This window comes from Gorilla gorilla, chromosome 9 (genome assembly GCF_029281585.2).
Source record: "Gorilla gorilla gorilla isolate KB3781 chromosome 9, NHGRI_mGorGor1-v2.1_pri, whole genome shotgun sequence".
NCBI classification, from domain to species: domain Eukaryota; kingdom Metazoa; phylum Chordata; class Mammalia; order Primates; family Hominidae; genus Gorilla; species Gorilla gorilla.
In genome coordinates, this window is record NC_073233.2 from 84,407,838 (window position 1) to 84,433,204 (window position 25,367).

General features: G+C 36.2%; 1 protein-coding gene across 15 annotated transcripts in view; it reads left to right on the forward strand.

Annotated features, from left to right (window-relative positions):
* The window catches only part of EMSY (EMSY transcriptional repressor, BRCA2 interacting), a 110,549-nt gene that overhangs the window by 75,742 nt on the left and 9,440 nt on the right, over positions 1-25,367 (forward strand). For 10 of the 15 annotated variants that reach the window (XM_055356843.2, XM_019037534.4, XM_063693393.1 and 7 more), the window contains 7 exons: positions 5,892-6,028; positions 9,191-9,364; positions 11,013-11,211; positions 18,629-18,793; positions 20,531-20,686; positions 22,335-22,376; positions 24,952-25,103. In XM_055356843.2, the coding sequence (XP_055212818.2) occupies positions 5,892-6,028; positions 9,191-9,364; positions 11,013-11,211; positions 18,629-18,793; positions 20,531-20,686; positions 22,335-22,376; positions 24,952-25,103 (1,025 nt within the window). The remainder of the gene's footprint in view (positions 1-5,891; positions 6,029-9,190; positions 9,365-11,012; positions 11,212-18,628; positions 18,794-20,530; positions 20,687-22,334; positions 22,377-24,951; positions 25,104-25,367) is intronic. The other 5 variants (XM_019037536.4, XM_055356848.2, XM_063693391.1 and 2 more) reach the window with 1 other exon arrangement.

A 25,367-nucleotide genomic window follows, 5' to 3' on the forward strand; every position in this document is an offset into this window, starting at 1 on the left:
GAGCATGATATTGGCATAAAGTGTTATATTTAAAGCTGTTAATTTTGGCTCTACTTTTAAGTGTAAGTGAGAAAATCCGATGTTTGCCAGACTGAGGAGGGTGAAACCAGTAGGGAAAGAATCATTGTACTCCAGCTTTTAAGAGGATACTTTAAATAACACAGTTAAAACTTAAATTGTAATTTATTACTTGACAATATCTTTACATAGTATAAAGCACTTACTCAATTAAACATTTGTCAAAAAGGGATCTTGTATTTCATTGGTAGGTAGTTTTTTATGACCTTAAGGATTTTTCTTTACTTATACATGAATTTATAGTTTCATATAGCTTGAAGGAATGTTTAGATGTCATGAGTCCTCTATTTTCAGACCTAATGCATAATGTAGCTGCTTTGTACCTGGTTAGAGCAATACAAGCAAGCACATTTTCCTAAAAGCAGAGATGTCATTTGAAATTTATATATCTTATACATGTATAATGTGTTATCCATCTTTGTATTGAATTATAAAACCATTCATGGTTAGTTGCTACTTCAAGTGCATGAGTGTGCATGAGTAGAGACTTTTCCAGCACTATAGGATATACTTGGCATACAGTTACTTTATTCATTGTATGGTGCTCATTATGTCTCTATCTCTGCTTCATTGACACTTTTATTCCAAAGAACTTCTTCTGGTTGCTCTAAACCGATCCTTATGTTACATCTCACTATTCTTTATAAAGACAATTTTCTTATTTTATAATATTGTTGATCCATGATACTGGGATTATAGGTTAGTTTTAAAATCTTTCATTGCCTATTTATAGTAAACTGATAAGGCTGGTTGAATGAATTTACACAGTTTTCTGTCTTCATCCATGAGCAGATGCTTTTTCTAGGGTGCCATCTTCCCCAAACAAAAACGAAATACTTTCCTTTTTTTTTTTTTTTTTTTTTTTTTTTTTTAAGACAGAGTATCACTCTGTTGCCCAGGCCAGGGTGCAGTGGCATGATTGGCTCGTTACAGCGTCAGCCTCCTGGGCTCAAGCAATCCTGACACCTCAGCCTTCCGGGTAGCTAAGACTACAGGCCCACACCACCATGCTTGGCTAATTTTTGTATTTTTTCTAGAGACAGGGTTTTGCCATGTTACCCAGGCTGGTCTCAAACTCCTGAGCTCAAGCGATCTGCCCACCTTGGCCACCCAAAGTGCTGGGATTACAGGCATGAGCCACCATGCCTGGCTGTTTTCTTAAAATACACTCAAACATCTAGCTGTAAGACTAGAAGGCTTAAAAAAAGATACTTTCCCTCTCATTGTGGGAGAATTTGGAAACTACAGCAAGGTTCAAAGAAAATTAAAAACCTTTGATTTTTACTATCCATAGGACTGTGTTAAAATTTAGGTATATTTCTATTTATTCATTTTTCTATTCATTTATTTGTATAAAGTGTGTGTGTGTGTGCGCGTATATATATATATATATATTTTTTTTTAATTGGGATCTAATATAGTCAGATTTTATCCGTGTTTCCTATAGTAATGTTATTTTCCCATGCTAGTAAATGTAGTTTGACACGCCCCCCTCATATTTAACCATTTTCTTATTGTAGCAAGTTTTAGGTTACTTATAGGCTGTCTTGTGTGTGTGTGTGTGTGTGTGTGTCATTATAAATAATTCTATGACGAACATTATTATACATAAATTATTTTGTGGAATTCTTACTTCCTCTGTATAAATATCCTAGAATGCAAGTTAATGCTTCCAAAGTACTTTCTAGAAAGTTCTTTTTATTAGAACAAGTAATTAAATGGAAGCCATGACTATCTTTGTAGTTGATTCGTATCTTTTTTTTTTTTTTTTTTGAGACGGACTCCTGCTGTGTCACCTAGGCTGGAATGCAGTGGTGTGATCTCTGCTCACTGCTACCCCCGCCTCCCAGGTTCAAGCAATTCTCCTGCCTCAGCCTCCTGAGTAGCTGGGATTACAGGCGCCTGCCACCACGCTCGGCTAATTTTTGTATTTTTAGTAGAGACGGGGTTTCACCATGTTGGCCAGGATGATGTCAAACTCCTGACCTCAGGTGATCCACTTGCCTTGGGCTCCCACAGTGCTGGTATTACAGGCATCAGTTACTGCGCCCGGCCAATTCATATTTTATAGTGTCAAATATTTATTTACATGTGTATACATTAGATTATCAGATTTGTAAGTTTTTTTGTGAGCTTTGTTGAGGGTTAGATGAATAATTACATTGGATTCTTCAGAGTTGAACTCACTACCTTGATTCTGAGGATGTTATGAGAACCTGTGACAATAGCAAAACTTTAATTCTCCTAATCTTTAGTACAGTGTCCAGGAAAGGAGCTATTGTTTTTGCACTTTTTCATTCGTTCATTCTTTGAGCAAAGCAACATAAAACATTACCTAAGAGACCAAGATTGTCAGGTGATTTTAGAATCTGTAAATAGAATAGTAAAATCTGAGCCAATAAATTTGTGTTCTTCTTTAAGCCTACCTATTATAATGCCCAAACTTTTACAGGGATCTTTTTAAAAAATAAGAATGCCTGGAATGCATCAATATCATAGTTCATTATTATCTAAATGGGATATACAGTTATTTGCACCCATTATATCTCGATTGTTTTATAAGTGAAGATTATATAGGTGGGTCCTTCTGATATGCTACGAGCCAGATACTCTGCTGTGTGTTGTGATACAGAGGAATATATACATGAGTTTTATTATCTGCCCTAAATAATGCTAAACAAGTGAACTTGTATAATTTTGCTGTAACATGGGAACAGCAGTCCACTGTGAAAGCATAGAGGGTGACTTTTTTTTAATGAGTAATACTTCTTCAATGTAATGTATTTATCCCCTGATACAGAAACATGTTCACTAGAATTTCAGAAATTTATAATTGATCATTCTTTCAATTATAAATTATATTCTATTTTAATATAATGTTAGACTTGCTTTTCCTTATGCTATTCCTTTTTCTTCTATTTTCTGACATTTGCCCCCCCACCACATTTTGTTAAACTTGTGGACTTGGTTTGCAACTATCATATAAATTGAAAAACCTCTGTAATGGGAGGGATTAGACATTTTAGTAGGTAAAAATATAATTCATTTGTTAAGCAAGTTTTGTCAAAAAGTGGCCCTTGTACTTTGGTATAAAGTCAAAAGCATAGTAAATCATGTCAAAAGAGGTCTGTATGAAACCATGTCAAAAAAGGTCTATAGAGTTAATCACATGTGAGGGATTAAAGTTAATTAAGAGTTAAAGTTAGTATAAGTGATCATGGGCAGCTTGGTTTTTGAAGTTCTTAACAGCTGACTGTTCAGAGACTACAAATAAATGGAAAAACAGTTGTGAAGCTAGTTCATAGATTAAAATCCTCTTTTATGTAACCTCAGAGCATGTTACCTTGGACTAATGAGACATATAATGGCAAATATATTGTAAAGACATTTTTTGTAGCAGTGTTGCCAAAATTAACATATAACTAGAATATTCTTATTCTTAGTGTAACTTTGTTTATAAAACTTAAGTAAGGAATATTAAGGTTTTCCAGTGGAAAATAATAAAATTGTGTTTAATTATTTTTTGAAGACATATTGCTCATGTTTTTACTGAGTAATAATTCTGTGCTTAGTCATTTGATAAATGATATGTAGGCCTATAGAAGAAGAACTTGACATGCCTCTTTTCATAAGCAGAGGAAATTACAGGAGCAAAAGTAACATTGGAATTTGTATGCTCAAAGACCAATGTGGAAACCAGCACATTAAAGGAGAGGCGTATGTTAGTTAATTCTAAAAATTAAGGTCTGACAAAGCCCAAAAAGCTAGGCAGAGGAGTTTGGGCTTTGTGTGGTAGGTAACAGGAAGCCATAATGAAGAAGTTACTTCTTAGATCAAAGTTTATGGTGTGTACTCTGGAGTACATGCTAATTAGATCAAAATGGTAGATTAAGGGACAGATTATGTATTAATAGGATTTTGAAACATGAGGGAAAGTTAGAACTGGGAACGAAATGGGAAATTAGGGAATTTAACCATTTGACATGTTTCAGGTTCTTGGCATGATAAATTTAGTTTTTTAAGGATGTAATTGTCATCCACTGTGCTAAGCACTGAGGAATCATAAAAAGGTACAGTGTGGAGATTAAGGGGCTTTCATCTTGTTGAGAGGTATAGGGAGTTAAGATGAGGAAACAGGCGAAGCCTGGTGGCTCATGCTTGTAATTCCAACAATTTGGGAGGCTGAAGCAGGAGGATCCCTTGAGGCCAGGAGTTCAAGACCAACCTGGGTAATGTAGTAAGACCCCATCTCTACCAAAAAATACAGAAATTAGCCAGGCATGGTGGCACATACCTGTAGTCCTAGGTACCTAAGAGGCTGAGATGGGAGGATTGTGTGAGCCCGGGAGTTGAAGCCTGCAGTAGATATGATCATGCCTCTGCACTCCAGCCTGGTAACAGAGTGAGACCCTGTCTCTCTTAAAAAAAAAAAAAAAGTCCAGGCACAGTGGCTCACACCTATAGTCCCAACACTTCGTGAAGCTGAGGCGGGAGGATCACTTGAACCTAGGAGTTTGAGACCAGCCAGCAGCCAGGGCAACATAGTGAGACCTTATCTCTACAAAAAATCAAAAAGTAAGGTGGGAGGACCACTTGAGCTCAGAAGGTCAAGGCTGCAATGAGCTGTGGTTGCTCCACTCCACTCCCGTCTGGGTGACAGAGCAAGACCTTGCCTTAAAAAAAATAAATAAATGAAAATAAAATTTTTTGAAAAAGAGAAGAAGACAAGGAACAAATCAAGGTTTGAGCCAGAATTTACAACTGAAGGTTGGAAGGTAGATTTGATAGGTAGAAGAGAAGCCAATTATGGAAGGATGGGTGGGAGAGGGCAAAGTAATACTGTGTTTGGATCAGTAGGTATAGACCTGTTAGATAGATCTTAATAATTGACAATATAAGTTTATATATGCAAATTAGAGTTTTATCCTCACATTCTCCAGAGTGCTACAGATTACAAAAGCATACATTGAATATGTGACTTGTTTTGTATATCGTTTACCTTGTTTTTTTTTTGTTTTTGTTTTTTTTTTTTTTTGAGATCGAGTCTTGCTCTGTAGCCCAGGATGGAGTGCAGTGGCGCAATCTCAGCTCACTGCAACCTCCACCTCCCGGGTTCAAGCAATTCTTCTGCCTCAGCCTCCCAAGTAGCTGGGATTACAGGCGCCCGCCGCCACCCCCAGCTAATTTTTTTGTATTTTTAGTAGAGATAGACTTTCACCATGTTGGACAGGCTGATCTTGAACTCCTGACCTCTGGTGATCTGCCTGCGTCGGCCTCTCAAAATACTGGGATTATGAGCGTGAGCCACCACGCCTGGCCTACTTTGTCTTTTTTAATCACAGAAAAATACATGGCTTATTTCTTTTCATAAATTTTTTCTAGAGCCTAGTGTTATGTAAATTTAAGCATTTACTTCATGTTTTTTTTTGAAGGATTTTCCCATCACTTCAGTCACATATAATACTGGGTTTGGGGGAAATACATGTCATGGAATAGAGGTTGTGATTTGTTTCTTTTAACTAGTCAGACAAAGAATATTGATGGTAAAACTGATGTTTTTAGATTCTGAGTTTTGTGTATAGGTTCTCAGATTCTAAAAAGATGACTGCTTTAAGTGTAAATTCTTAATATTCTCTCATTCTGGTATGACTTATAACTTACTATTCCAAGCCTTCATTTTCATCATCTTGACAGCTTTCATGTCATCTAGGAATGACATTTACTATATGTACTAATTGTGTATAATATAAACAAAAATAACCAAGTATCTCTAGTCCTTAACTCAGGCCTCCTTTTCTTCCCCCTTTTCTAAGGAACGACTACCAAAATCACTACAATCCCAATGACTTCCAAGCCCAACGTGATTGTTGTACAAAAGACTACAGGAAAAGGAACGACCATTCAAGGCCTCCCGGGCAAAAATGTTGTCACAACGTTGCTAAATGCTGGAGTAAGTAAGAGCTTCAACTGCAGACTTAGCAATTCACAGAGGATTTAAAGACCAGCTATATAAATGTTTGCACAAGGACTTGAGAAGCCCACAATAGCCAGAATGGCTTGGTTTACCACTGCTGGGATATAACAACTGTTAAAGCACCACCAACTGATGCCATTTTTCACAGTAATTTCTAAAGCATGTTGCTCATACTTGCTCATAGCTAGATTGCTTGTGACCATGATTTAGATGCTTAGCTTTGTCCAGATAGAGAATTCCATTGGCTTAACTGTAGGGGGACTTCAGTTGGAGCACTGTTTTATTCCTGCTTATGGTCAATAGATACTGACTTAGTATTTGGCTTAGGGTGGGCAAAGAGAAATATGTGGGATTAAGACTAAATTAATTGATGGGGATTTGTTACTTTTTTTTTTTTTTTTTCATTTTTACCTCTTTGAGCTATTAAAAAATAAAATCAGACTGGGTGTGGTGGCACATGTCTGTAATCCCAGCTGGTTGGGAGGCTGAGGTGGGAGAATCGCTTTAGCCCAGGAGTTCAAGACCAGCCTTGGCAACAAAGCAAGACCCCCACCTCTACCAAAATTTATTTTAAAAATTAACCAGGTGTAGTAGCATGCACCTGTAGTCCCAGCTACTTGGGAGGCTAAGGTGGGAGGATCACATGAGCCCAGGAGTTTGAGGCTGCTATGAGCCATGATCATGCCACTGCACTCCAGACTGGGCAACAGAATGAGACCTTGCCTCAAAAAAAAAATAATAAATAAATAACAGATTCATTTATAGTTCTGAAGGCAGTTGGTAGGAGGTTTGGAGTTAGACAAAACAGGGCTTTGTTTCTCCATATTGTAGTTGTTTGACCTTGGGTGACGTATTCAACCTCTCTCATTCTTAATTTCCTCATTTGTACATTGGGATTGATGATCTTTACCGGTGAGGTTGTTTAGTAACTGGTAGCTATTGTGAAAGTGCTTAGAATAGTGCCTGGCCCATAAGAAGTCCTCAATCATTGATTTTCTTCTTGTTATTCTTGGTACTTACCTGTTTAGGCCTGTTAGTGTCCCTACCTTGCCTAACTTCACTAGAACATGGATTGCTATACTTCACTTAAATAGATCTCATAAAAGCTTCATTGGTAGGGGTCCAGCATTAGTTTTTTTTCAATGTGTGGGAAAACAGATTGCTCCTAGCCTGAATTTACATAGTAAGCCAAAAGTAAAGCCAGGATTAGAATTCAGATTTTCAGAACCCTTTGTAATGTGGTTTGCAATTTCAGAGAACTTGATATGTAAGAGGGGATGCTTTGTATTCTAGGCCCTGTGGTCACAAAGATCCAAGAGTCATGTATGATTCATAGCTGTTAGATATCTCTGATAACAACCGTTTGACACAGGCAGCTCTAGTAAAACAAGCAAATCAACGTATAAGACCCTTTTCTGGGCTGGGTGTGGAGGCTTATGCCTGTAATCCCAGCAGTTTGGGAAGGCAAGGCAGGCGGATCACTTGAGCCCAGGAGTTTGAGACCAGCCTGAGCAACATGGTGAAACTCCATATCTACAAAATTACAAAAATTAGCGTGGAGGTGTGCACCTGTAGTCCCAGCTACTTGGGAGGCTGAGGTGCAGGATCACTTGAGCCTAGGAGGCAGAGGTTGCAGTGAGCTGAGATCTTGCCACTGTACTCCAGCCTGGGTGACAGAGCAAGACTCTGCCCCTGCCACCCCCGCCAAAGACCACATAGGCACAATCACCTCTACTCACCACTTGCTCACCTATGCATGCCCACAACACACATCAGAAGAGCTTTTTTGAAAAACAGGCTGCTAGTTGGTTTTGTTTGGCTTGAATGGGTCATACTTGGCCAGGGTCCATTGAGCTATTTAATAGATAGGTGTGGTCACTTGCAAACTAGTGGCTCTTGGCAAATGAACTAGAGCTCTTTCCAGAGATGGTGGTGGGAAGAGTATGCATGTGTTGAAATAAGTAATAACACCATTGGCAGATGCTTCATGTTTCCCTTAAGTAATTACAGCAGATAGTTAAAATTGTGATTTTTGTAATTATATTTAGCTCTGAATTCACAATGATTGCTTTTTAGCCAGCTCACGTGGGTGCTTTGTTTTTACTGGCTGCTAAGTTTAGATAGGCACATGTTTAGATGATGCTGGCTAAAAATTAAGAAAAACTGATGAGGTGAAAATTCTCAAATCTTTTCATTTCCATCTTAAGTTTATGGATTTTAATTTTAAAAATTTTAATAATTTAGTAAAGTCACTGTATTTGAACTTAATTTAGTTAAGTTCATGTAAAAAGATGTTGATTTCATGAGTGACCAGAAAATGGTACGTAAGAATAAAGTAGATGAAAATATAGAAAATGATGAAAAGTTAATGGATATAAGCTATCTAGTTAATAGACTAAAAGGATATTAGTAATATATGAATAGTAAAACATAGGAAGCACTCTGAGTTTTCCCTTCCTTTTTTTCTATATGTAATCTTATATATTATTAACAATATATAACATTCTTTCCTCATGGCATATGTTCATCAAATTTTTCCTATATATAACCTTAGAAAGAATGTTAATACCTCTGCCGATTTTGCTTGCCCATACTTTTTCATGTAGACATTCTACTATATATCCTTATAATTTCATATATGTAGAACTTAGGGGATTTATTTTATGTGTGTACATTTAGCTACTGGTATATTGCACAGTAATTTTCTAATTACACAAATACTTATTTCAGATAAATTAGAAAATAAATATGTATGTGGGGGTTAAGACTTATAATCCCAGTTCTTAGAGAGAAGCATTAGCAGTGTACTATACCTTCTTCCAGAATTTTCTGACTATTATAATATATGTATTCCATTAATGGGATAGTGTAATAAGTATTTTTGCATGTGGTAATTTTTTAAAATTCACTCATCAGAGAATAATTAATTCCTTCTTTGGGTAGAAAGTTGGTCAGATGACTTTCTAGATCATTTCAACCAAGTCTAGGATTTTTGATTTCCTGGAAACATTATACTTTGTTACATAATCTACAGCCCTTTTTTCATCATCCTGGTAAAACCTTACTGATTTTTCAGTGAGAGGACTTTATCATTTATATACATATAAATCTCTTATATAATCATTGACTTCAATTTAGGGAGAAAAGACTATTCAGACAGTACCAACAGGAGCAAAGCCAGCTATCCTCACTGCTACAAGACCCATCACCAAAATGATTGTAACGCAGCCAAAAGGAATAGGTTCTACAGTTCAACCAGCAGCTAAAATCATCCCAACAAAAATTGTTTATGGGCAGCAAGGGAAAACGCAGGTATGCTATAAGATATGATGATTTTTCTTGGCTCTTAAATATTTTCAATTCTTAAAATTCCTGGGTAGAAATTTGAAGGAAAAGATCAGCAATCTTTAAGAAATCAGATTGTTGAAAGTTATGTTTGAACGTGTTAATTATTCACATATTGTCAAAACTTCATTTATCTTTTCAGTACTTTCTTAAAGATACCTAAATGTGTATGTCATGCTATCAGCAAAGATTATGGGGAAATAATTACCTAGGAATACAATTTGCTGAAGGTGTATTTTGTGATTTGAGGGGGGTGGTTGAGGGAGGATCATAGTCATTCATAATCACTCAAAGAAAAATATTTACTTTTTATAAGCTGCCATGGCCTTCAAAAGCATTTTATTTACTTATAAAATTAGCTTTGCTTGAACCCTTGAACAATAGATAAGCTAGAGTTGTATTTATTTTTTAACCAATAGAAGATAAGGGAACTTTTCTGAAAATTTGCCTCGGAATTTGAGGCTCAGGATCTAATCATATGTTGCTAGGCTACTGTTTATTTTGTAGGTATTTTGCTTTTCTGAGAATATCGAGGGAAGCACTATTAGTTTCGGTTGAGAAATGCCATCCTAGAATTTTTGTAAGAGGTATTAATTTACCTATAAACTACTAATTTACTTTTAGAATCTGTTCTCTCAGAATTATAGCCAAATACTTTACGTATCTAAAAAAAAAAATAAGCTTTGTGACAAGTCCAAATTGCCTATGGAGTTTAATTGTAATAATTTCATTTGCTTCATCTAAAGTATGGTATAAACCATGTTTTCCTTCTTAACTCTTGGAAATGGGTAACTTAATAGAGTCTGAGAAATTTTAGAATCTTATATGTGGTAGAAACAAAAATAATTATGAGTTAATAGTTTTTATTCCATGGACCCAATTGAAGTTAACTCCTAGAGTTCAGCTTTTGAAGTAGAATGGCCCAGTTTAAAAATTTTCTCCCATTTCACTTGTTTCACTGTCTGTTTTTAACTTTTGCCAGGAGTTGATCCAACACATGTTCCATGTTGCTTCTGATAGTTGTCAAATCAATATTCATCTGGGGTTTCTTCAAAGATTAGGGCCCAAGCAAGTTTTACTTTTTTGCAGGTGTGTCAATTAGGAATTTGATTTAGTTTCTAATGAAAAAAAAAAAAAAAAAGAAAAAAAACTTGAAGAACACTTGCTCAAACAGATTAGGGTTTTATTTTTATTATATTAATAAAAGTTCAGAGGGAGGAAGTCCTGGACGGATATTGCAGCACAAAAATTCCACTGGGAATCTAGACTCCTTGTGTCTTTTTGTTCTGCCATCCTCAGCTTGTGGATATCATTTTACTATATAGTCTACAGATTATAAAATGACTCCTGAAGTTGTAGGCAAACAGGCACAAAGGTTCTTGTCAGAATCATGGCTATTGCAGTCTGGCATGTACCACTTAAAACATTGTATATGGCTTACACTGTAATTTGTCTGTAGATTGAATTACCCTTTGATGAGCAATGCTGTGCCTAAAAAGTATAACATACAGAATATTTTCCATACCAGGAAAATATTAGTTTATGACCTAGAAGTTTAGCATTTTTAAATCGTTTTCTAAAATTTTATCTCAGTATATTTCTGCTTTTCTCTTAGGTTCTTATTAAACCCAAACCAGTGACTTTTCAAGCGACAGTTGTTAGTGAACAAACAAGACAGCTAGTAACAGAAACATTACAGCAAGCATCCAGGGTAGCAGAGGCTGGTAATTCATCTATTCAGGAAGGAAAAGAAGAACCACAGAATTATACAGATAGTAGTTCCTCTTCTACAGAGTCCTCCCAGAGTTCCCAAGGTAAGATCTATTTTACTTCTGATTTATGTAAGTACTACTGACATAGTGCCCAAGTTCTAAAATAGAGGTTGCTTCTACACATTTCACAACAAATTTGTATGCTCTATCAATTCTTTTCCTTTTTTTGTTGTTGTTGTTTGATGTTAAATCGGTGAGCTGAAATTTTATTTTTGGTAAAGGTTGCCATTCTTTCCTGCATGGAATATGTTCATCAAATAATTAACTTTAGATGATGAATCTGTCAGGTAGGTAATATTAAACTGGATAGAGTTATGATTCCCAGATGATAATTTTCATATTCTTCCTCTCTGGTTTGGGTAAGTAGGAGAAAACGTATGTAAAGAAGTGAATATATATTTTGAAATGGTTGTTGCTATACCCTGAGAAAGAATCAAGGTGGTCAGAGGTAGACTGTAAGTGGGCTGTAAGTAGGGTGACTATACATTCCAATTTGCATGGGACAAGTCCTGGTTTATGTTGTTCTGGCACAATTATTAAATACTCCCTTTCACTCTGAAAAGTATCCCAGATAATCATATGGTTGTCCTAATTATATGGAAGGAACGATGAAGCTAGATTCTACAGCAGAAAACTCTTTGTCCTCGGTGCTGTTTGAATTATGTTACTCGTCTACGAAATCTCTTGAAATAAACTCATGATCATAAGCTTTGAGACCTTCTACAAATCTAGTACTCATGTCTCTCAGTTATCTTAACTGCCCTTATCCTTGGGCAGTACATTTATGTCTGTGCTTATGTGCTCTGATGCATCTAAGCAAAGCTGTTTATCTTCCCTTGTCTTTCCACACTCTCTCCATTCCCTCTCTCTGCCTTCCCATTATCCTCTCTGGGGTGCTTTCTTAGCAACTTCACTTTTCTTATACACAGTCTTCATATCGTGCAAACACTAGTATTTTAACTCTTTGGTGGAGTCTTCCTAGATTAGTCTTACATGGTTCACATTGCTGATTAGTCCATTAATTCAATTTGACAATTATTTATTAGTTTATACTACATACTAAGCATTATGCTAGACCCTACAGAAGAGTACAATATAGTTCTTGCCCTCCAGGAGCATAAAATCTAGATCTAGAATAGGGGATTTAAAAAATACACATGCAACTCTAGTATAAGAGTTTTATTAGTAACAAACAAAAAAATGCCAAAGACTGAAAGTTGACACTCCAGTGAGGAGAGGATAAGAAAGCATTCAAAATATTCTTTGAAAATTCATCAATTAAAAATAAATGAAAATGTTGATTTTTAACAAACATAATATGTCCCTCATTATAGAGAGTGGGTAGTTTCCTTCAGCATATTATCAGTGATAGTAATATTTTCTGAATCCGTTTGCTAAGATGGACTTTATCATTCTGTATTGACTATGAGTCAATTATCTGCTGATTACACTTGGTTGATGCTTATTCTGCAATCATTTCTTTTGGTCTGCGGTTTCTTGAGCAATACTGGCCTTTTTTGCACTCGAGATATACAAAATATATTTTCAAAGAGGGCAGATAAAATGTTTAGTATGAGTTGGTGCAAAAAGGGGACATGAACAGTAGAAGTCTGTATATACATAATCCCAGGTTATCCTTTGAAATTGTTAGTCCTTTCCTAAGAGAGCTATAAACCAATTAGTACTTCCCGAACATGCCATTTCATTAGTTGAATCTTTAGGGTTTTTTTTTTTTTTTTTTGGAGATGGAGTTTCACTCTTGTTGCCCAGACTAGAGTGCAGTGGCGTGATCTCGGCTCACTGCAACCTCCGTCTCCTGGGTTCAAGCGATTCTCCTGCCTCAGCCTCCCGAGTAGCTGGTATTACAGGCATGCACCACCATGCCCAGCTGATTTTTTGTATTTTTAGTAGCGACGGGCTTTCATCATGTTGGCCAGGCTGGTCTTGAACTCCTGACTTCAAGTAATCCACCCGCCTCGGCCTCCCAAAGTGCTGGGATTATAGGCGAGAGCCACTGCGTCCAGCTGAATCTTCAGTTTTTATTCTAAGAATGGGACATAAGTTTGCATCTTCTGTTTTTATTCTATTAGGTTGGTGCAAAAGCAGTTGCCATTACTTTTAATGGCAAAACTGCAATTACTTTTGCACCAACCTAATACATCTTTCATTGTATATTACTTTTTAAAATATTCTATAACAGAAAATTTCACAATTTAGAATAGGCATAGTTGACTATAAGGCAGATTTTTATAATCTGCCCCTCCCCTTATCGCCTTGTATAGCTGTTTACTACATTCTTACAAAGACTAGGTCTGGGAATATATATGCTATGATTTAAAGAGAAAGGGATTAAGATGTTGGTTGATCTCAGGTCATGCTGATTTTCAAAGTATATGAGAATAGTCCTACTTATTAGGAATGTAAGTACTACATAGTTTATTTTTCTGTTACATTGTTGCTTTTGTAGTTTTTAGCCACTTTTTTCTTTTTAAAGTAACCTTTTCTTTTGATATAATTTCAAAATTACAGAACAGTTGCAAGAATAGTAAAAAGAACTCCTGTGTGTACTCTTAACCTAGATTCACTACTTATTTACATTTTGCCCTATTTGCTTTGTCGTTGATTCTCTGCCCCCCTTCTGCTGTGTGTGTGTATATTTTTAAAATTTCTTAACCATGTGAGAGTAAGTTGAGCTAACATGTTTCTTATATTTACTTACATTTGTAGGCCTATATTTCTTAAGGATTCTTCTCTTTATGACTAAGATACAATTATCAAAGTCAAGAAATTTAATGTTATAATAATTATCTAATTTATAATCCATATTCAAATATTGTTAATTAGCTAATAATGTTCTTTATGGTTTTCACCTGTCCTCAATAAAATTCAGGTCGACACATTGCATTTAGCTGCATTTAACTGTCGTGGTTTTTTAATTCTTTTTAACCTGGAATAGGTCCTCAGCCTTTCTTTGTATTTCATGACTTTGATATTTGAAGAGTGTAGGTCAGTTACTTTGTAGAATATTCTTCAGTTTGGTTTTGTCTGATGTTTCCTCATGATTAGATTCATCAGGAATTCCACAGATAGGATGTTATATCCTCAGTTTTATCAGGAGAAACATGATGTCAGTTTGTCCCAGCATAGATGATGTTAACATTGATCACTTGGTTAAGATGATGTCTTCTAGTTTTCTCCACTATGAAGTTAACATGTTTCCCTTTCAGATTAATTGTAATTTGTAGGAAGGTACATGATATAAATATCATCTTCCTCATCAAACACTTATCCAGTAGTTTTAGCATCCATAGATGATTTCCTGAAGTTCATTATTCTTTGCACATTTAATAGTTGGCATTCTACTATAAGGAAAAATCAATCTTTCCTTGACTTCAGGTCTTTTTTCTGGTGACTTCTACTACACAAGTCCTGGAATAAGGACAACGTGTGCCAAGAGAATGCCTTGATTCCACTTGTGGTTTCTGAACTTCACCTACTGTCCTCCACCCCCAAGGAAGAGAAATTTTTATTTCTCAACTGTCTCCTTATAGGCTAGAATATCATCACCCTATTTTGAGACTTTCCTTGATCACCCTGAGAGGATTCATTCTTCTGTGTTAGGCTTCCAATATTGCTTTGTACATCAGCTCTTTTAACACTGACAATTTTATTTTGTATGTTGTGTTTGTTTGTGTGTTATAATTGTTTTCTTTTCCACTAGGCTACTAGCTTCTCAAGCTTAAAGATCATATTCATCTTCATACATATCTGGCATTTATCCAAAGAGTTCAGTTAGGACTGAGAAGGTACTCAGTAAAAGTTTCACCGAATGAGCAAATAGCAGAGCAGCAACCATAATAACTGTGGCATTGGGTTAAGCTGCAGCCTTATAAACTCATTTTTGTTGCCTGAGTCCAAAATGTTTTTTTTTTTTTTCTGGAGTTCCCCCTAACCTTGTGAGTGGGCCTTTTAAGTAGTAAGTAGTATACACCTAGATATGGACAGATAGCTAGGTGACCAAACCTAATGGATTAAGGCCATCCTCGCCTAGGTCACTTACTGAAGATCAGGTCATATGTCATATCGTTCCTGTGCTTTTCTTCCTAAATGGGCTTTTTCCCTTTCTCATTTGGGAATGGGGTAGCCTAGAACGTATTTGGGAATGGGTTCGATTTTTTTTTAAACATATATTAAAGATTATTTATATTATGCTTTGTTTCCAAAAGATTTTAAGGTGGATTAAAATATAAGATTATATTAAGCGAAGTGGAAGAAAACAAGGAGACAAAACCAAGGGCAGAGATTTATAATGGAATAAGGCATGAGTCAAATACAAAAATGTATCTTGTAAAGACATTGCTTTGAGTAAGTCATAACTCAGTTTCTAGAATGATTTCTTTCTGAAGTTTCATGATCTCAGTACGTCAAGGTGAAGGTGGGGAATAAATCCAGGTTGAGCAGAAACATACTTATTGCAGAACTTTTCAGAGCAATTATGTGCTAATATGTATATGAAAGATTAAGAGTGGAAGATACAATATAAAATGTTCCCCAACTTTTTTGACCATGGAACCCTTTTTTTGCATAACATCTTGAGGAACAAATGTTCTCTGGAACATTTTGGGCCTTGCTGTCTAGGCAATTAAATACTGTGAAGTCCTTGAGCTTTATGACAGTGCTTCAGAGGGAAGGTATATATTACATCGTAAAAGGGATATAGATATCTTAGGTTTAGTTTAGAAGCAATGATTTAGATGTGTAAGGTGTTTAGAATCACTTTGTATGAGCAATAGTTGATGGAGACAGGATTTATCATGAAGAAGAGAAGATGGGGGTGGGTTGGGTTGGTGGGGACATAGGAGATTTTGTCAGTTATCTTCAGGACTGTGATGTGGAGGAAGGAAAAGAATTGGTCTTTGTGGATACAGGAACAGACCTAGAAGCGCTAAGTAGAAGTCGCAAGACGTGTTTCTACTCAATATGAAAAAACTTTCTGATTGTCATAACTGTGCAGACTTGTAAGGAAACTGTCTTAGAAAGTAGTGAGTACTTTGGTGCTGGAGTTCTCAGACCCATGGAAATATTGTGAAGATTATAGTATAAGATTGATGGCAGCATTAAACAAACTTTAAGATCCCTTCTAACGGAAAAGTCTTAAGATTCTATGAAAGTATGATCTAGGCCATTTATAATAGAGACATAGGAGATATTCTTCCATAGAGATGTCTGAGTCTGCCTTTGAGTATACTGTTAAAGTGTATATCTCTAGTATCTAACGTGTAGTAGGTATCCAACAAACACTTGTTCAGTGCAGAAAGACATCTGAGGGACAGGCTGCCATCTGCAAGAGACACAGGAAGTCTAGATGAACACACACTGCATAAGCACATGTTACTGGTGCAAGCTCCTGATTTCCTAGTCATTGCGTTCCGTGACTTGATAGACAGTAGCTTCATTTAGGTCTAAGCATAAGCCAAAAGTAGGAGAGACAATCATTTAAAGATGGGTTCTCACATAGGTTCACACACTCATCTTGTGTCACAGGGTTGCTACAGTGATACTTATGATGGTCAGCTGCTCTTTCTGAGTATAGACAGAAAGAGATGTAGCAATCTCTCTAGTACCTACAAGGTGCTGTTTGGGATAATGGTCTTTGATAGATGCTCTCCTGTGGAAATTTGTTTTTCCTTTTTCCTAATCTCTTTCTACCTTATTTCTATAAACACAATCCCTGCCTTTTGTGGATATTCAGTGTGTCTTGCAGGGTTGGGTTGCAAAGTCATTCTTTGCCTATATCATTATGAAAATTTCTTAAGTTTGAGAGCTTAAGTTATATAAAAGGAATGGTTTCATAATATAATCAATTCTCTTAAGTTTAAATTCTACATATCTACTTAAAATGAATAAAAGCTGCTCTGTGCTTCATATGGCATTTGGTATTGCAGGATAGCATCCAGTCTTCTGTATTTCTGGGGAAGTTTAATGGAAAATTATATATCTTTAGTGTGGCATATATTCTACCTGGTGTTTTGGGGAGGAAAATATAGTTTGTTCATGGTAATTAAAAATTCTAGATCTATTGTATATTGATTTTGTTTTTTTCAGGAAGGCTGTTTTGTTGGAAGAGTTGTTCCCTTTGCCCCAACATTTTTCAACAACTTTGTGGCTTTAAAAAATATAAGGTTCATAGAGGTTTAAACGTTTATTATGTTTATTCTTCTTTTGGGGACTACTTGAATTCTTTTCATTCTTCTGTGATGCTTTCACTGACCACCCCAATTCAAAGCAGCCTCTTACTTTCTATTTGTCTTGTTTGCCCTAATCATTTGATATTTGCCCTAAGCTACAAAGCCATATATCTTTATTTGATGTTTCCCCCATTATAATCTGAATTTAGAAGAAGGAATCATGCCTTTATATCCTCCACAATTTCCTCTATGGTGTCTTGGACAAAGGAGTTTAGGAAGTTTGTAATAGTCTAGTCCAACTTGCTTATTTTATAGGTGGAAAACTAAAAAAATAACTTGTTGCTTGATTTGATGCACATTTAGTATTTATATGTGTACCTGTATAGCATGAATATAATAAGCCTTGGATTAGGGCTGTAATTTATTTTGAAACTAACAAAGGGTCTTAGAATTGAGAACTTCCAAGCTACAATAGCAACAATAATAACATTTCTGTTGGCCTTCATAGTTTATAAAGCTCATTTCCATGTATCATTTCATTGCATACTCAGAAATTCTATGAGGAAGAGAGATAATTTTATTCCCATTTTAGAGGTAGCGAAACTAAGACCCAAAGAATCAACTTGCTAATAATTGATGTAGTTGGGGCTATAATCCAAGACTTTGAGCTCCAGATGTTACACTTGTCCTGTTATATCATGCTGGTTCTAGATCATCTGTCTTTTCTTGCTGGCAGTGAACAGGATTTCCTTCAGTAATTCAGCCATCCAATAAGTGTTGACAGAATGCTCAGGCTGTAATACAACACGTATTTTCAGATGCATTGGAGAAAATAAGACTCCTACAGCATTTTGTTCTTACTATACACAAACATGCACTCACCTACACATATGCGTATCTATTTATAATAGCAATTATCACATTGAATTGTAATTTGTCTTTTTACATGTCCGTCTCCCCAACCAGACTATGTGCTTCTTGAGCATCCTCTGATTATTCTGTGAGCTCCTTTATATCTTCAATGCCATATCTAGATTCTGGCACATAAGTGTCCAGTTTGTTGTGAAATCAATGAATGAGTGAATGAATAAGTGAATTCAGAAGTGAAAGACATTATGCCTTCTAGGGGCTTATAGTCTTCTTGGGGAGATAAAGCATGAAGTTTACAATAAATAGAAAGATAAGCAAACAGACAAAAAAATTGTTTTTTTTTTTTTTTTAAGAGAAACTTTGTTTATAGGGTTTGTTTTTTTTTAACTAATATAAAACAGATTCCCAGCCTGTAGTTCATGTAATTGCTTCCCGGCGTCAGGATTGGTCAGAACATGAGATTGCAATGGAGACTAGCCCTACCATAATTTATCAGGATGTATCCAGTGAATCACAATCAGCTACTTCAACAATCAAAGCTCTGTTAGAACTCCAACAGACAACAGGTATGAATTCACATGCTCAATTGAATGAAGCATGTTTTCTCTAGAGACGGGTTGTGCTAAAATACTACCACTGTTATTATTATTACTATTATTTATTATTATTATTGCTATTATTTGAGCACATTTCCCCCCTCTGGACTTGTCTATAATCATTGGTACAGTCTGGTTTACTTGTTAGTTCAGTAAGATGTGCACAGGAATATTGAAGTACAGATGGACTATCTGTAGAAAAGAGAAAAAAAATTGACAGCTCTGTCTTGTCTCTTGCTTAAAATGGACAGTCCTATTGTTCCTTAGCACTAGAAAGGAGTAGTTCTATCACTTCTAAGCACAAGGCTAGATACAGCACAGTTGCCAGTTGCATTGAAGAATAGCAGGAGGCAGATTGAAGGGCCTTGCCATCCTCCTTGATATTGGTAGAGCACAAAACACCTTTAGTGGCCCTTGCTAACATTCTGATTTGTTTTAATTTTATCTTCAGACTTATTTCTTTGAATAGTATAGATTAGCCACTTGAGCTGTCATGCAAAGTTGTCCTCATATAACTAGATCCTATAAGTATTTCTAATTACTAAATATCTTTGATAAACTCTAGAACAAACCTGTGAAAGTTATACTGACTTTTCCTTTATAATAGGTCAAAGATTTTCAGAGTATTTAAATGACCTTAGCAATTATGTCATCCAAACCTTTCATTTTATGGATAAGTAAACTGAGATCTAGAGAGGTTATCCAGTTGATTAGTGGCAGAGTGAGACTCATCTTTTGGTTCCTAGTTCAATGTCCTCTCTACTTGTAGGGTGACTTTTGTATTTTTGTTGTTGTTGTTGTTGTTGTTTTACTTATTTTGTTTAATTGTTTTGATTTTTGTCAGGTTATGTACTCAGTGGGTATGAACATTCAGTGGACTTAGTTACTGGTTACTGTTTATTGTAACTTCCACCTTGTTTGATCCAAAGATTACTAGCATTTAATGTAAGTCTTTGGTTAATCCTTCTGTCGGTGTTATTTTTGACCTTAGGGATTTCTTCGGTTCTTTGTCGTTGACATGCTGAGCCATTTCTCTTAATGCCTTATAGAGGTGGGGACTTTGAACGCATAGATTTTGTAGAAAAGTTGATAACAAGGTAGAAAGTGAATCTATTAATGGAAATCATTCTTGATTCCAGACTGTTATATCAGACATTTTTCTAGAAACAAAGAAGCCATTTTTTTCTAACAATGACAATTTTTATTCTTTAAAAGTTGTTGAAGACATTGTAACATTCCTTTGGAGATATCTTGAATTTTTAATAGCTCAAATTAAACTGGTCACTGTGTTGTGCTATTCTGGGTAGATGTGTCCTAGAGCAAATCATGTTATGTACTGCTTATTCACCCTCTGTTTTTAGGTTGATGAACTCAAGATCACAGGGAATACCTTGAAGAAGGGTATAGGAAATACCTTAAGGAGAGTGTACAAGATAAAAATTCAGTTGTTTGGCTTAGAGATAAAAAGGAGATGATTTTTGTGTTATTGTATGTAAGTCCTTCTTACTAGGCTGCTGAGTATGGTTATGCAAGTTGTGCACTAAACAGCCATACATAGCAATCTGCTTTTTTCTTTTCAATTCACTGTCTACTTAGTCACTGCCAGTGTGGCACCCCAGAGGTCTGGTTCATTATTCCTGTGGACAACTCTGGTTTTGGTACTTGTTTGTAATAAAAGTTAACTTTTCCCCTGACTTTTTTATGCAGTAAAGGAAAAATTGGAATCTAAACCAAGACAACCCACTATTGACCTGAGTCAAATGGCAGTGCCTATTCAGATGACCCAGGAAAAGAGACATTCTCCTGAGAGTCCATCAATTGCTGTGGTAGAGTCAGAACTAGTAGCTGAATACATCACTACTGGTAGGTGTCCTCTTAAAACGTAGTATTAAGGTAGGAGAACTACCTTCCTGGATTTCATGGGATGAATGTGTGGGGGAGAATATATTCTTTATATTTTTAGCTTTTTCCTCTTTGTTTTCAGAGCAAATTCACACCATCCTTGGGATTTACCCTGTCTTTAATGACTAGGAAAAAAAATAGGATGTTATGAAGTTTGTAGGTAATATAAAACTACAAGTCAGCTATAAATAACAACTGTGAATATACAGCAACAGTTGTAGGGAGAGGATAAAATATCTTTTGTCTAAGAATGAGTTTTGTTTGTTTTTTGTTTGTTTGTTTGTTTTGAGACAGGGTCTCACGCCCATCGCTCAGGCTGGAGTGCAGTGGCGCGATCATGACTCACTGCAGCCTCAACTTCCTGGGCTCAGGTGATCCTCCTGCCTCAGCCTCCTGAGTAGCTGGGACTACAGGTGTGTGCCACTATGCCTGGTTAATTTTTTATATTTTTAGTAGAGATGGGATTTCGCCATGTTGCCTGGGCTGGTCTTGAATTCCTGGGCTCAAGAGATCCGTCCACCTTGGCCTCCCAAAGTGCTGGAATTACAGGCATGAGCCACTGCGCCTGGCCTAGAATAAGTATTTTTATGCATCTAGAGTTTTTAGTTTTGTGGGAAGGTGGGTCAAGGGGGAAAGAAGAAATAAAATACTGTCCTTTTAATATTTTTCAAAAAGTAGAAAACCTTAGCCAGATGCAGTGGCTCACGCCTGTGATCCCAGCATTTTGGGAGGCCGAGGCGGGCAGATTGCTTGAGGTCAGGAGTTTGAAACCAGCCTGGCCAACATAGCGAAACCCCGTCTTTACTAAAACTACAAAAATTAGCCAGGTGTGGTGGCACTTGCCTGTAGTCCCAGCTACTCGGGAGGCTGAGGCACAAGAATCCCTTGAATCCGGGAGGCGGAGGTTGCAGTGAGCTGAGACTATGCCACTGCACTCCAGACTGGGTGTCAGAGGGAGACTCTGTCTCAAAATAAAAACAAAAACAAGCCAAAAAACCCTTAAATCCATGTAAATACTTACAAGTTCTGGTGGAAAGCAGATTAGCTATTTGTTTAAAATGTGGTCTGGCAGCAAAACACTGAGATTTTTAGATGGCATATATAGAGAAATAAAACAAGATAGATTGTTTCTCTCCTATTCTGATTAGATGACACCTGGAATACTGCTTTCTCTTTTGAACACTTTATTACTTTGAAATTTGAAATAGTTCAGAGAGCAGTAATGTGAATAATTAAAGGGTTTAAGAGAGATGACTTATGAGGCAATATGTAGAGGACTCCTTTCTTAAGTTTTCTTTAGCAGTGGTTAAAGGAGAACATAAACTTACAGATATTTGAAGGACATAAATACCAAAAAGAAAAGGAATTCTTTGGCATCATTTTAGGCGATAATATTATTAAGACTAATGGGTTAAAATTGCCAAAGGGGAAAATCCAGGTAAGATATGGAAAGCCATCTAGAATCTTTCTTTAGAGATATTTAGCAGAAAGCTAATTAAAGCAGAGGCCAGTATTCTGGGGAACATAGATAACCTCTGGGGGTAGACTAGATTCTTGCATGGTGAACAGATGAAAAGACTATGATTTCTTCCCTTACTTATCCTTTCAGAACGCACTGATGAGGGGACAGAGGTTGCTTTTCCCCTTCTAGGTAAGTGGTGTGCATCCATTTGTAGTATCACTGAAGGTAAAAGATGATTGTTTTGGGGGGAACCGCTTAAATGGATGCGCTCTACTCTCATCTGGTAGAGGAAAGGTAAGCTCCACTTAGTGAAAGGAAGAGAGATTTTTCTTTTGTAGAATAGTGGAATTCTTTCTCAGAAATGAGCATTTTGACAGTGGAAAAAAGAGTTCTTTAAAATAATAAAAATGACTGCTTTATGGTGTTTATATGGCCCAGTTAAGGTCACTTCAGCTATTTTCCAAGGGTTTATTCTGTGACCTTCTTCCATAATCTCCACCCATGATATCCACAGCCATATTGAGCATTTTCTTTGACTTAAAAGCCAGCTGCTTGGCCTGCCCTTTGTATCATTCTGCAGTGGGTACTAGTTCTCTCTAATTTTCCTGAACTCTGGAGAATTACCGTGAAGTAATTTATAGCTGAAGGAGAATTATTTTTAAATAGACTTAGTTGATCTTTTTAAAATCCATTTCACTTCTTAATAAAAAAATGCTTAATGTAATAATTATGAAGATTAATATGGGTGGTAGAAGTGTTCCATATAATTTGATAATTTCATCTGAAATGTATTTTTTATTTTCACATGTCATTCATTAATGATGCTTTCATTTAAAAAATATTAATTTGCTTAATTTTAATATTATAATTTGTTTTTTCTACTCAGTCATATTGTAAATTACTTCAGTCATTGTTGTTTTAGTGTAAATCTTGACTATCCTTTTTTCGGTTATGTTGAGCACATATGGAAGATTTTATTAACTCACGTAATTTAACGTGCATACAAAGCATACTGTGAAATATTGTAAGATACTACAGAACATTTATAAAAGAATACTGGTGATGCTGCCTATAATCTCAAATCACATGTAGATATATGTATAGCAACAATAGAAACACTGCATTTGTGAATATAGATAGAATGTGTCATAAAAAAATAAATAAGGCCTATTTATATTTCACTGGATAGTTTTAAAGTTAATCCTTATAATACATAAATGGCATTTTTACATTGATTTCCATAGTGATCATCTTACTCTTGAACACCCCACTATGACTTTTCTAAACAGGAAGTCAGTGCTATTTGAAATTACAGATCGGGGTATATGAACATTAGAATCATGGGTTATTGAGAGAGTTTCAATAATCACAAAAGCCTTAGCTAATTTACAGATATATTGTATTTTTATCTGTTTCTCATTCAAAGGGTTAGTTTCCCAGTAATCATATGCATTTTTAAAGCTCTGTGGACTGTGTAAAAAGTTGAAGTTGAGGCCGAGTGTGGTGGCTCATGCCTGTAATCCCAGCACTTTCGGAGGCCGAGGTGGGTGGATCACTTGAGGCCAGGATTTCAAGACCAGCTTGGCCATCATGGCAAAACCCTGACTCTACTAAAAAATACAAAAATTAGCCTGGCGTGGTGGTGCACACATGTAATCCCAGCTATTCAGGAGGCTGAGGCATGAAAGTAACTTGAACCTGGCAGGCGGAAGTTGCAGTGAACAGAGATTGTGCCATTGCACTCCAGCCTGGGTAACAGAGCAAGACTGAGTCTCCAAAATAATTAAACAAATGAATAAAAAGTTGAAGCTGGTAAAATTTGATAGATTGGTTACTTCATGGGACCTTTGTAGCAATAGAATAAGAAGCAGGGATGTTTCCTATACTGCAATCTTACCCATTTGTGCCAGGTGAGCTAAATTTGAGATGATAGAACAGATTTTTCTATTATTTTGTTAACTCTTTTTATTTGTTTAGTACTTTATAGTTTAAGGACAATTTTTCAGTCTGTTACTTCATTTGGTCCTCTTCTAGGTAGAAACAGCAAGCTTTTATTATCCCATTAAAATAAAATCAATCAAACAAAACAAAACCTCTTAAGTTTTAGAGGCTAATAGAGGATGAGTGACCTCTTCAAATTCACTTGGCTGTTTGATGGTAGAACAGGACAGGATCCAAGCGTGATTCTTGATTCAGTTTATTTTCTGCATTATCACCCAGACCTTTAGATTTTTAGGAACCGTAAGGTTGTGAGACAGAATCACTTAATACAAAGGAGTGAATGCTGCTAATATTTTTATTGCATGTCGAACTGAGACCAAGAGATTAAAGAATGTGTATTGCCTTACTTTCCTTAAAGATATTATTTTGGGATTACAGAAATTGATTACTGCTTTGTTACCTTAATGGGATGAAAGTCATTGGAGAAAGTGAGTACAGCTCATGGGAGGATGCAACTTTAAGGGTTTGTTCCTCCTTTGTGATAAGAGTTTTCACAGTGCTTCCATATACATTTCTCATCTCATCCTTATAATAGCTCTGTTATTCCCATTTTGCAGATGAGGAAACAGTCTCAGAGAAGATAAGAGACTTTCTTAGAGTCACACAGCTCATAGATGGGCAGACTGTGGTCTTCTGCCTCCTAGTTCACAATACTACACTTTCTTTCTGTGATACAAGCTCACAGACATTTGTTTAAAATGACTACTGGTTACAGATGCTGTGGTGATTTCTGGAGAAATATCATCACCTCCTCTATTTTCAGTCAGCCATCGCTCCCAGCCCCAACAGCCTTCCCAGCCCCAGCGGACCCTGCTCCAGCATGTGGCTCAGTCACAGACCGCAACACAGACTTCGGTGGTGGTGAAGTCCATCCCAGCATCTTCCCCTGGAGCAATCACCCACATTATGCAGCAGGTTGTATCTCTTCTTTTTCTTCCTATCTTCTGTAACTGCCCATGCTTGAAATAAGATTCAGTGTCATCTTGTATTTTAAGAAGAGAAATAATTGGAATGTAGAGTGTGTAATTCTTTTCTAAGAAATGAGTAGAGGAAATGAATTAAGAGTCTTAACACCAAAAAATAATTCTGAAACAGTATTCTTAAATCTGTGAACTCTTACCATTTCAAAAGGGTGAGAATGTCTAGATGAATCTAATGACATCAGAATTGGTCACTGTT